Raw genomic sequence first — 12,418 nt, 5'->3', positions numbered from 1 at the left:
GACACTTCAACACAGTACAGAGACATCACTGCTATACAGAGACTACTGAAGTGTTGGAAATGCCATCCTTCAGATGAGGCATTAAATTAAAACTCCACCTGCCATCTCAAGGAGCATTAGAAGTTACTTGATACTAGTTTAAAGAAGGGTAAGGGAGTTTTTCCCTGTATCATGGTCAATAGACATCCCTCAGATTTTTTTGTTGAATTCAAATTTCACGATCTGCCTAGGGGAGAATTTGAACACATATTTCCAGAGGATTAGCCTGGGATCATGGATTAGTAACTCAGTGACAATACAACTATGCCAATGCCACTGCAATCTTTAACCCACAACCAACCCCAATAAAAAAGCAGATCACCTCGTCATTATCACATTGTTTGTCGGAGCTTGCTATGTGTAAATTGGCTGCCTATTTTTCGAGGTTACAGCAGTTACGACGCTTCAGAAGAAATGAATTGCCAAGATGAATCTTCACTGATGATAAAGCACCGTGTGATGTCTTGAGATTGTTAAAGGCAGCGTCTCTGTTTTTCTCTATTGGAGCCTGATGGGAATTCTCCTACTTCAATTTATTTTGGCTGGGGTGTAGTATTTCCAGGTGAAAGGCCGACAAGTGACCCTTTTGCAAATGGGTCATCCGCCCTTGCCCCTGCTGAGAGACTGGAATTTCAAGCATCTTCAGGAGACACTGAGCAGGTGAATACCTGCACCTGGTGTTTTTACAATCCTCAGCGGAGCTGCTGCTCGTCCAATGAGCCTGAACTATCACTCGCTTTTTTTTTAAAAGCTGTGGTGGGTCTTTGGGTCCACCAACAAACATAGTCCATACAGGTTCACAAGGAGCCTTATCCTCAGACAGGGTGCAATGTTTCAAAAGCGTGGGTCAGAAATGTGACTGCACCAAATTGACCAACCTCTTATGTCAACACTCTCTGTGCTCCTAATCCCATTGCATTTGACTGTTCCTGATCTTCTGATAGCTACAGCCACTGAGTGGAGGCTGCATTTGAAAAGCTGATGTGGTATTGACTCTCTCGGATATATTAGGTTGTTAAGGGGAAGGGCATGTTCGTGTCCCTCAAGTGAGGGATGTTCATGCTGAGAAATGTAATCATTTTGACTTATCGTTAAATATTTCCAGTTCAGACATCACAGAAGGTACGGTTCCTGAGCAATATGGCCACAATGCAGATTAAATCCATCTTCACAAGACCAGCAGTGTGGTATTACCTTTCTCGCAATACTCAGTCTTATAGTATTTTTTATTGCCATTATTAATCAAATGCATGTTAATGCCAAATTATAGGCACTGTGCGTTGTGAACACATCTCATTAAGAGCTGAGATGAATCGTTATCATTGCAGTGAACATTAAAAAAATGCCCACAATAGAGCAGGCTTTAAAATGAAAAACATAATTTTGACTTATTTCAGTACAAGCCTCTCCTGTGCAATCAGAAATTTCTATTAGCCAAAACAGATATTCTGAGAAACGTCCAAATGAATCCGACATATTCACAGGGGACTTTCTGATCATTGGTGACAGAAACCCCTTCTTTAATAAGGCAATCAAGCTACATCTTTCAAATCATGGAAGGCTCATGTTCTATGCTGTCTGTAGCATGTCCTAGTAATCAGCGCCACATTAAAAACATCAGTAGCTGCTATTAATGTCATAGTGTGTTAAGGAGCTTTGGGGAATGTCATCAAGAATCTATTGTGTACTCCCAAAACTCACAGCTCATAAATGGCATCAAATTCACAACATAAAGTAAAACTCCACATGACAAATTTTTTAACAGACTTACAGGATGAAACACTAACGCCGTGAATCAGGCGATTTCTATAACGATCAGCCATTCTGCAATGTCAGTTTTGCACCTGATTAGCAATTGAAAGTGAAAGACCACAATAAATATCAGGGAATAGACAGTGACATTCAGACTGCGGGAATAGCTTTCAGTGAGTTACTGCATAAGGAAATTGGGTGTGAGGATCTACATGCCTGATTGATGGTTCTGACCATTGAGACGAATTAATTTTTATGTATTAACGTAACACCTGTCAGTTATTAAAGGGTAAGGTTAAGATCATAATCTTTATTTTTGGATAATCAAGCTTTTGAGTGAACTGTTGGAACTGGGATCCCATTCCTGTTGGTTCGTCATAATATGAATCATGACCTTGGACAGTCCATCCTTTGAACTTGCCCAACTATTGAAGTCAGAAGTCACATGACACCAGGTTATAGTTCAACAGGTTTATTTGAAATCACAAGCTTTCGGAGCACTGTTCCTTCGTCAGGTGAAGTAACTTCACAGCCACTGCATTAGGGCTAACACTATCTGTTTTCAGAAATCAATCTCTATTGATGAAAAATATTAAACCTTAGTCAGAAAATGCTGGAAATCACAGCGAGTCGGGCAGCATCCATTGTGGGAGAGCAAGCTAAACTTTAGAGTCCAGATGACTCTTCATCAATGCTGACGTGAAGTGTGGAGGGGCCAGCATTTATGGGTTAATTGTTTGCTCCCAGCTCCTGGTTGAATTCCTGTCAACCACAAAGATGTCAAGAGGTGATAAGCAGAGATCTTGGTCAGAGTACAATCAGGACAGCCCCACTCTCTCAAACTGCGTTCAATGAACAGCCAATAAAAACAGAGCAGAAAGCAAGCGAATGGAATAAAACAAAGAACTGCAGATACTGGAGATCGGAAACAAAATCAGGGACTGCTGATGAAACTCATCAGATCTGGCAGCATCTGGGGGAAGAAAGCAGAGTTAACATTTCTAATCTGGTGACTAGCCTTCCCACAGATACTGCCAGATCTGCTGAGTTTCATCAGCAATTGCTATTTTTGTTTCAAAAAACAAGAGGCTCCTTTTCTTTTTGCCTCCCAGTGAGTTTGGCTATAATTATTATTCAGGGTGCAACAGCACGTACAATTACTTTCTCAGCTAACAATATCTAATGTAGAATTACCGAATATATGCTGCTGCCAAGTTAGATATTTCTTATAGACACATTGAAGCAGCTCCAGATTTCTTCCTAATTGAGTAGGTTTGGGGACGGCACGGTGGCTCAGTGGTTAGCACTGCTGCCTCACAGTGCCAGGGACCCGGGTTCAATTCTTGCCTCAGGCAACTGTCTGTGTGGAGTTTGCACGTTCTCCCCATGTCTGTGTGGGTTTCCTCCCACAGTCCAAAGATGTGCAGGTTAGGTGAACTGGCCATGCTAAATTGCCCGCAGTGGATTAGTCAGGGGTAAAATGTAGGGGAATGGGTCTGGGTGGGTTGCTCTTTGGAGGGCCGAAGGGCCTGTTTCCACACTGTAGGGAATCTAATCTAATTGGTTCTTCCTCAATACGATGCTTGGGAAAGGGGCAAAGGCTGAGCAAAGTCTTGTTTGGATATTGGTTAATGATTCTTAAAAGTAATCTTGAAATATCATCTCCTTCCTTGTTAAATCAGCCGATATATACAGCAGTAATATTCAACACTGCAACTGATTTGATAATGGCTAGCTCACCCATAAATATACCATTACCTAAAACAAAGTGCCCTTCTCTTGAGTGGAGAGCTGATTTTCCACAATGTGTTTACACTATTTAAATTGAGCACACTGTCCATATTTGAAGTGCCCAAGGGAGTAGAATATACGTGACTGCTCATCCTCTGTTATGTATATCCTTGCAAGTGTCAACACTTGAAAATGTGAAGCGTGTAGAACATAATCACCCTAAAGTGTTTTCCAGATTGCTACTCTGTAAACTATATTTAAATGACTGACAGAGGGGCTTTAAATCTCCACTCAGTTGTGCCTGCTGTAAATGTATGGGTACTTTCTCCATGTTCATGGTTTCCTGCACTTATTTAGGGGATTTAGTGTTGGACAGCACGAAACATTTCTGCACTTATTGTCATTACTGAGTGTTCGTGAGTCAGGTATAGAGCAGGAAGAACTTTTTCATTGATAGGGTGAAGAGCCAAGGTCTTTTGCCCAGGGTGGGTGAGTCCAGAACGAGAAGGCATAGTTTTGAGGTGAGACAGGAAGGATTTAAAAGGGACATAATAGGCAACTTTTTCACACAGAGGGTGGTGCGTGTATGGAATGAGCTGCTAGAGGAGGTAGTGGAGGCTGGTAGAATTATAACATTTAAAAGGCATTTGGATGGGTATATGAATAGGAAGGGTTTAGAGGGCGATGGGCCAAATGCTGTAAATGGGACTAGATTCATTTAAGATATTGGTTTGGCATGGACAGGTTGGACCGAGGTGTCTGTTTCCGTGCTGTAAAATTCTATGGGAAATACAAGTTTCAGTTTAAAGCCCACATTATATGAATTGAGCAATTGAAAAGTATAAGAACAAAACTGAATCTAGTAATTAGACAACTTTGGTTTTCAAGACTGTCAGAGGAAGGAAAATCTGAAGACAATTTGGCAATCTGAAGATTTAAAATCCTGCAAAAGAATATTCTGGAATAGGTGTCAAATTTAGTGAGTGTTTGAAAACCCTGAAAACAAGATTTGTTAAACAGATCATTTAAAAAATTTATTCTGATAAAGATAAGTAACACAGTGATTAGATAGAGACAATGTAATAGATGGAGCATTCTTAAACATTCAACATATTTCATAACATGACTCAGGAAAGGCTTATTACAATTAAAATGCACGTGTATCATTTAACAGGAATGTAGCAGCGTAGATGATGAAGTAATTGGAGACCTAGAATCAATGATGGTAAAATTAGTCCTCATAAGTAGTTTCTAGAAAATTGCCTGCCTCTTTATGCTGCACTTAATACTATTTTCCCAATGACTAAAGAACTTGTATTCATGTAGTCCCTCATCAAATTCTTGACGTCTCAAAGCACTTCAGATTCAAGCACCTTGCATATCTTTATAGAATCCTCCCTGTGCCCTCTAGCTTTGAAGTTTAAGAGCCCTTCTTTCAGCTTTTCCCTTTGTTATTGAGGGCAAGCTCGCTGTTCTCTCTGCTGTATCATGTCTCTTGGAGCTACCACACTTAGACATAACAAGGTGACTTGAATTTTGTAACCATCACTTCTCCCTCCTCGAGGCATCTCTCCTCAAAGGCTTTGCTCATCTCGTGAAAGTGTTGACTAGTACAGGTATTTTATAAGTAATCTATTCAGGGATATTATGACACACCTCTGGAGCAGGTGGGACTTGAACACAGACCTCCTGGCTCAGAGATAGGGACACCACCACTGCACCACAAGACCCCTGTTGGCTTATAGAAAGAACGAACAATTGCTTACACCAGGTATTACATTTGGAGCAGTACATTTGTAATCTTGGGGCCCAAACTCAAATCCTACCCTGATAACTTGGTGGAGTTAAAATTCAATCAAAAAATCCGAAATTTAAAGCTATTCTTAGTAAGCTACTATTTGTTATTAATAGGAGTTAGAGTCAGCCTGATGACCTTTCCACCATTGATTTAGAAAATAATCAATTTCAGGTATGTCTTGAGGCATAATTTGAGCAATGTTAAGGTCCTGGGGAATGTTGCTGAACAAAGAGACTTTGGATTGCAGGTTCATAGTTCCTTGAAAGTGGAGTCGCAGGTAGACAGGACAGTGAAGAAGGCATTCCTTTATTGATCAGTGCATTCAGTATCAGAGTTGGGAGGTCTGTTGAAGCTGTACAGGACATTGGCCAAGCCACTTTTGGAATACTGTGTTCAATTCTGATCTTGCTGCTATAGGAAAGATGTTGTGAAACTTGAAAGGGCTCAGAAAAGATTTATAAAGATGTTTGAGTTATCGGGCAGGCTGAGGGGTGATCTTATAGGGGTTTATAAAATCACGAGGGGGTATGGATAGAATGAGTAGCCAAGATGTTTTTCCCAGGGTAGGGGAGTTCAAAACTAGATGGCATAAGTTTAAGGTGAGAGGGAAAAGATTTGGAAGGGACCTAAGGGGCAAATTTTAAGGGACGGTGGTATGTGTATGGAAAGAGCTACCAGACAAGCGGTGGAGGCTGGTACAATTACAACATTTAAAAGGCATATGGAAGGGTATATGAATAGGAAGGGTTCAGAGGGATATGGGCCAATTGCTGGCAAATGGGACTAGATTAATTTAGGATACCTGGTCGGCATGATGAGTTAGACGAAAGGCTCAGTTTCTGTGCTGTACATCTCTACGACTCTATGGACTCTTTAACTTGATCATCGAGAAACCGATTAAGGTATAACACAATGCTGGTCTAAACTCAGCCACACTGTAGCCACTGGAAATTGATATTGGGCTGTTTGTGAAACCATCATTCCACACAACTGGCTGTGTTTCCCTCTTGATGAGTTAGATAAAATGAGTCCTATCCTATGCCCTATCCTTTGATAACCTTGGTTAATTAAAGACTGCCAAAATCAGTCTTGGAAATTTTAATTCACCCTCAGCATCTTTCTTGGGAGAGTATTCTTGATTTCCACTAACCCTCTGTGTGAGAAAAAGCTCCCTGCTTTAATTCCTAAATGACACAGTTCTAGTTTGAAGGTCATGCCCCTTAGTTCTGGATTTTGTTCCCTGATCAAATAGTTTTGCTATATTCACTCTCTCACGCCTCTTAATCATTTTCAGTGCCTTGACTGAAACAACCTGTCAATCTTCTGAATACAAAGGAATATAAACCAAGAGTTTGCTAAGAAATAGGATGTCCATTTATTTTCTTTGGTCTTTCCTTAGATATGAGTTCTGCTGGCAAGGCCTGCAATATTTACCCATTCCTGATTTGCCTTGAATTAAATGGATCGTAATGCAATTTTGGTCAAGAGTTAAACACATTACTGTGTGCCTGGAGTCACATGTAGGCCAGACCAGGAAACTGGCAGATTTCCTTCCCTACGGAGCACCAGCAAACCAGATTTCAACAATTGGTGATAGGTACTGGATTAGTGGTGCTGGAAGAGCACAGCAGTTCAGGCAGCATCCAACGAGCAGCGAAATCGATGTTTCGGGCAAAAGCCCTATTGGTGATAGGTGTACAGCCTCATTAGTTTTGGGATTGGTTAGCTCAGTTGGCTGGATGACGGGTTTGTGATGCAGAGTGGCACCAACTGCGTGTGCTCAATTCTCACAGTGACTGAGGTTACCATGAAGTACTCTCTTATTCAACCAGTCCCCTCACCATGAGGCATGGTGACCCTCAGGTTAAACCACCATCACCAGTCATCATTCTTTCTCTCTCTCTAATGAGAGGGCAGCTGCTCTGGTCTACTCAGAATAGAGTGACTTTACCTGCACTCAGCGACAAAAAAAGTGGAGATGCTGGAATCCAAAGTAGACAGGCAGGAGGCTGGAAGAACACAGCAAGCCAAGCAGCATCAGGAGGTGGAGACGTCAACGTTTTGGGTGTAACCTTTCTTCAGTCTTGAAGAAGGGTTACACCCAAAATGTCAACTTCTCCACCTCCTGATGCTGCCTGACTGCCGTGTTCTTCCAGGAGGAGAAAGTGAGGACTGCAGATGCTGGATATCAGAGTCGAGAATGTGATGCTGGAAAAGCGCAACAGGTCAGGTAGCATCTGAGGAGCAGGAGAATCGACGTTTCAGGTATAATCGGTGTTTCCTGATGAAGGGCATATGCCCGAGACGATTCTCCTGCTCCTCAGATGCTGCCTGACCTGCTGTGGTTTTTAAGCACTACACTCTCAACTGCTGTGTTCTTCCAGCCTCCTGCCTGTCTACTTTATCTTTACTCAGGCTCTTAGTATTCCAGACTTGGAATTTTCCAATCAACCTGTTCAGAGGTATTATGCCATACACCTCTGGGGCAGATGGGACTTGAACCCAGCTCTCCTATCCCAGTGGTAGGGACACTACCACTGCACCACAAGAGCCTCCTATATTCTATAGGTTTATTTAATTTAAATACCATCAGCAGCTGAGGTGATGTTCAATTCTGAATCTCCTCAGCATTAGCCTGAGCCTCAGGATTGGGCGAAAGCGAAGACTGCAGATGCTGGAGATCAGAGTCTAGATTAGAGTGGGGCTGGAAAAGTGCAGCAGGTCAGGCAGCATCCGAGGAGCAGGAAAATCGATGTTTTGGGCAAAAGCCCTTCATCAGGAATGAGGCAGGGAGCCTCCGGGGTGGAGAGATAAATGGGAGGGGGGTGGCGCTAGGAAGAAGATAGCCAGGAGTACAATAGGTGGATGGAGGTGGGGATGAAGGTGATAGAGGAGGGTGGAGCGAATGGGAAGGAAGAAAGATTGACAGGTAGGACAGGTCATGAGGGTGGTGCTAAGCTGGAAGGTTGGAACTGGGGTAAGGTCGGGGGAGTGGAAATGAGGAAATTGGTGAAGTCCACATTGATGCCCTGGGGTTCAAGTGTTCTGAGGTGGAAAGTGAGGCGTTATTCCTCCAGGCGTTGGGTGGTGAGGGAGTGGCAGTGGAGGAGGCCCAGAACTTGCATGTCCTTGGCAGAGTGGGAGCGGAATTGAAATGTTTAGCCTTGGGGCGTTGGGGTTGATTGGTGCGAGTGTAAGAAGGCGTCCAGTCTCCCTAATGTAAAGGAGACCACATCGGGAGCAATGGGTACAATAAGTGACATTGGTGGATGTGCAGGTGTAACTTTGATAGATGTGGAAGGCTCCTTTGGGGCCTTGGATGGAGGTGAGGGGCGAGGTATAGGTGCAGATTTTGCAATTCTGCGGTGGCTGGGGAAGGTGCCAGGAGGGGAGGGTGGGTTGTTGGGGGGTGTGGACCAGTCCAGCTGCATTATTAGATTTAGATTGTTGATTCTGCTAATTGATCTTTCCTTTCAGCTCAGACAAGGATTGTCAGCTATTTCACACCCCGCTTTCTCCCACAGCTAACTGGGAGAACAATCAGGAACAAGGGCCCCGGCTGCCATTTTGAATCATTTCACATTCTAACAGGGCTGGACAGACTGAATGCAGAAGGAAGTTTTCCCTGGTTTAGGAGTCAGAAAATAGGATAGACCATTTAAGAATGACCCAGGGAAAACTTTCTTCACTCAAAGGGTAGTGACCCTGTGGAATTCTCTACCACAGAAGGTCTTGGAGATCAAGTCACTGATATATTCAAGAAAGAAATAGGTGAATTGCTAGATTTTAAAGGCAGCAAGGGATACGGGGAGAGATTGGGAATAAGGTATTGTGATAGAGGCTCAGCTGTGATCATATTAAATGGCAGAGCAGGCTGAAGAGCTGACTGACCTATTGCTGTTTTTGGTTTCTATGCTTCTATGTTCCTCTACCACCTCCTTCCCTGGTCTCAGCAAACAACATATACTCAGATATTCCGATCAGCATGGGACTGCATTCAGAGATTGCTATATATCCATCTTTCGCAATTGCCCAATCTCAACTACTACCCGCTGATTAGTGGAGTGTGGGGAACAGCAATGGCTGAGATTGTTGGTCAGCAGAGTACTACCTCCCACTGCAAGGGACCCGGGTTCGATTCCAGTCTGAGGTGACTGTGTGGAGTTTGTATAATCTCCCTGTGTCTGTGTGGGTTTCCCCCAGGTATTCCAGTTTCCTCCAAAGCTGTGCAGGTTCGGTGGAGTAAATTACCCCGTTATGTCCAGGAATGTGTAGGTTAGGTGGATTAGCCATGGGAAATGTGGGATTATGGGGATTTAGTGGAATGAGCTTTGGAGGATCAGTGCAGACCCAAAGGGATTCTATGGCTTGAGATTTTGACTTCCCCTTATGTCTGTAAATACCAAGAAACAAGTTTGTGATCTGCCAGTTCTGGATGGTTTAGTTCAGTGGGAAGTTACCCACTGAGATGTTGGGTGGACCTTATAAAACACAGAACTTTTTTGGCACCAAAATTGTCATGGGCACAGCTGCAATGAGGTTTCGTTACTTCCAATACTTTGTATGGTTTTGAATTTGTGATTTGAACCCAGCTTGGTTTATCACTTACTGTAAGGATTCTCATTGCTCAGCCCACTCAGTGCTTTCGGAAACCATTTATCATGTAAATTCAATATAAATTAGCTCAATTTACGCAGGGTTTTAAAGAACAAAGCTTAAAACTTAGTTTCGAGTCTAAATTGAAGAATGCTCATTGGAGAAATCAGATCTGGCAGTGTTGCAGTTAAAACCCCCAATTGAATTGGAATTCCAACAGTGTGGAAACAGGCCCTTCGGCCCAACAACACCGATCCTCCGAAGAGTAGCCCACCCAGACCTAATCCCCTACATTTAACCCCTGACTAATGCACCCAATCTACGCATGTCTGAACACTATGGCCAACTTAGTATGGCCAATTCACCTAAGCTGCTCATCTTTGGATTGTGGGAGGAAACCGGAGCACCCGGAGGAAACCTATGCAGACATGGGGAGAATGTTAAACCTAAAATTAGAAATTCTTTCCTGATACCATCAAACACACTTTCTCATTTACACTCAACTTGGAGCTTGTTAATTTTTGCCCTTGCTTGTTATAATCTCATAAGATCGGAAGGAATGCCTGAGATCTAATGGAATGAGGGAACAGGTGATGGATATATAAGTGAAAGTTAATTTGGCATGAACTGGTTGTATTAATATGGGGAGCGAATATTCAGTGGAATGTGAGTGTTCTGGAGTATGTTTAACTAAATTAAATCTCTCATTAAAAGTGTAGAACTGGACTCTGTTTAAATACAGTTATATTCTAGTATATAACAATGCTCCTTCAATAATGAGCACAATTATAATTGAAAACCCACACTTGACAGCTCAAATGTTTTGCAGTGATTTTCTTTGAACGAGTCCAGCTCTTCCTCTGATGTCCCTATCAGCGATAGCAGAGGGACCTAGGATGTTCTGTGAGGTTTTGCCACGTGCCTCACATTGACAATATGGCTGAAATAATAGACAGCAGGTGGGAGGTGGTCCACCCATCACAGCGCCACCACGCTCCATCCAATCAAACACATTATTGTTCAAGGCTTTGCTAATAGCACAGCGATTTTACCCGAGTCCTGTTCACACATTACCCAGTTCTTGTTGAATTACATTGGTCTCCCGGTCTGACAATGCCTCAATTTTAAAATACTCATTTTTGTTTGACAAAGCCTTCATATATTAATTGCTGCCATCTTCATTATTTCCGAGATACCTGCACTTCCCCAATTCTGGTCTGTTGCAGAAACATAACTTTAATCATTCCCCGCTGTGCCTTTAGCTGCCAAAGCCATAGGGTCTGGGATTCGCCCCCTAAATGTATCTCTTCCCTAAAACCCACTTCCTTAACCAAGGCTTTGACCATCCAACCCAATATCTCCCTCTGAGGCTCGATTGTCAATGACACATTTATTGATAATGCTCTTGAGGGCATTTTGCTGCACCAGAGGTGTTCTTTACAAATCCAAGTTGTTGTGGCTTGTCATTATAGTTGAACAATGCAAAGCAAGAAGTGTCCTACAATCTATATGGGCTTGATGATTTCAATCTAGGCAGCAGCAAGGATGGCACAGTTGGTCTCACTATGGAGAATCCGGTATAACTGGCTGCCCCTTGGATGATTTCCTGTTGAACTGTATTCCAGTAAGGGAGCAGTACGCTGACAGGATGGTGAGAAAGAGACAGATTATTGATGAGTAGCCAATTTTGAGTGTGTTTGCTAATAGCAACCCTTTCCTATTTGATATATCTATTCAGGAAATGTGGGTGCACAGTCTGTGAGCTTTTATGCATTTTATTAGAAAATATATTCATTAGAAACCTATATAGGATATCTATGAATAACACACATTGAAGTTTCTTTATTTTGAAGTCTTATTGCAAACTGCTGGTGATATATCACATGATCAGCAAATAACCCAGCCCAGCAGACTTCATTTATCCCATTCCCTTCTCCTGCCTGTTCAATTACTGTATTGATAAAGGCAACACTGACGCTGGACACGACAACAGAGAGAATCGCAGTAGTCAGTTCACTCACCTGACGTTGTTTGCATGTAGCCAGCCAGTGTGCAGATTCTCTTCTCACACAGTCCACTTGGCAGGAAGACAGTAACAATAGCCAACAGGGCACTGGTAGCCAGCAGCACGCAGCCTCCGGAACACAGAACAGCACTCGTCTGAAACATCAACAGATGGGCAAAGGCTTCAGTCCCACTTCTCAGTTCAAACTTTCAATTAGTCAGACAGACCACTTGCTGCTGGGTCTTGACGGTCCCCACACACACGTATACTCACACATCTGGAGACACAACTCTTTCAGCAGGAGTGATGAATGGGCTTCTTCCTATCTAACAGCCCTTGCATTCTTAATTAGATACACAATATTTATTCCTTGTGTGGAAGAGACCGTGGAATGCATTGGGTTGCTCTAGACTCCTTTGTAATTGTACGAGTTAAGACAGTGAGCAAATTTAAATGCTCTATTTTATATAATGTGGGCACACGATACATTAAAATGA

The 12,418-nt window shown here is 42.8% G+C and overlaps 1 protein-coding gene across 3 annotated transcripts in view; it reads right to left on the bottom strand.

Annotated features, from left to right (window-relative positions):
• LOC140491533 (LHFPL tetraspan subfamily member 7 protein) overlaps positions 1-12,418 on the bottom strand; it is a 290,336-nt gene that overhangs the window by 134,879 nt on the left and 143,039 nt on the right. For all 3 annotated transcript variants that reach the window (XR_011963332.1, XR_011963333.1, XM_072589849.1), the window contains exon 2: positions 11,938-12,076. Coding sequence is in view for 1 of the 3 variants with exons in the window: in XM_072589849.1 (XP_072445950.1) it covers positions 11,938-12,076 (139 nt within the window). In the remaining 2 variants the exon portion in view is untranslated. The remainder of the gene's footprint in view (positions 1-11,937; positions 12,077-12,418) is intronic.

The sequence above is a fragment of the Chiloscyllium punctatum genome, chromosome 19 (assembly GCF_047496795.1).
Source record: "Chiloscyllium punctatum isolate Juve2018m chromosome 19, sChiPun1.3, whole genome shotgun sequence".
Classification (NCBI taxonomy): domain Eukaryota; kingdom Metazoa; phylum Chordata; class Chondrichthyes; order Orectolobiformes; family Hemiscylliidae; genus Chiloscyllium; species Chiloscyllium punctatum.
The sequence above is the reverse complement of the archived record's forward strand: the minus strand, read 5'-3'. Positions and strand labels throughout refer to the sequence as shown.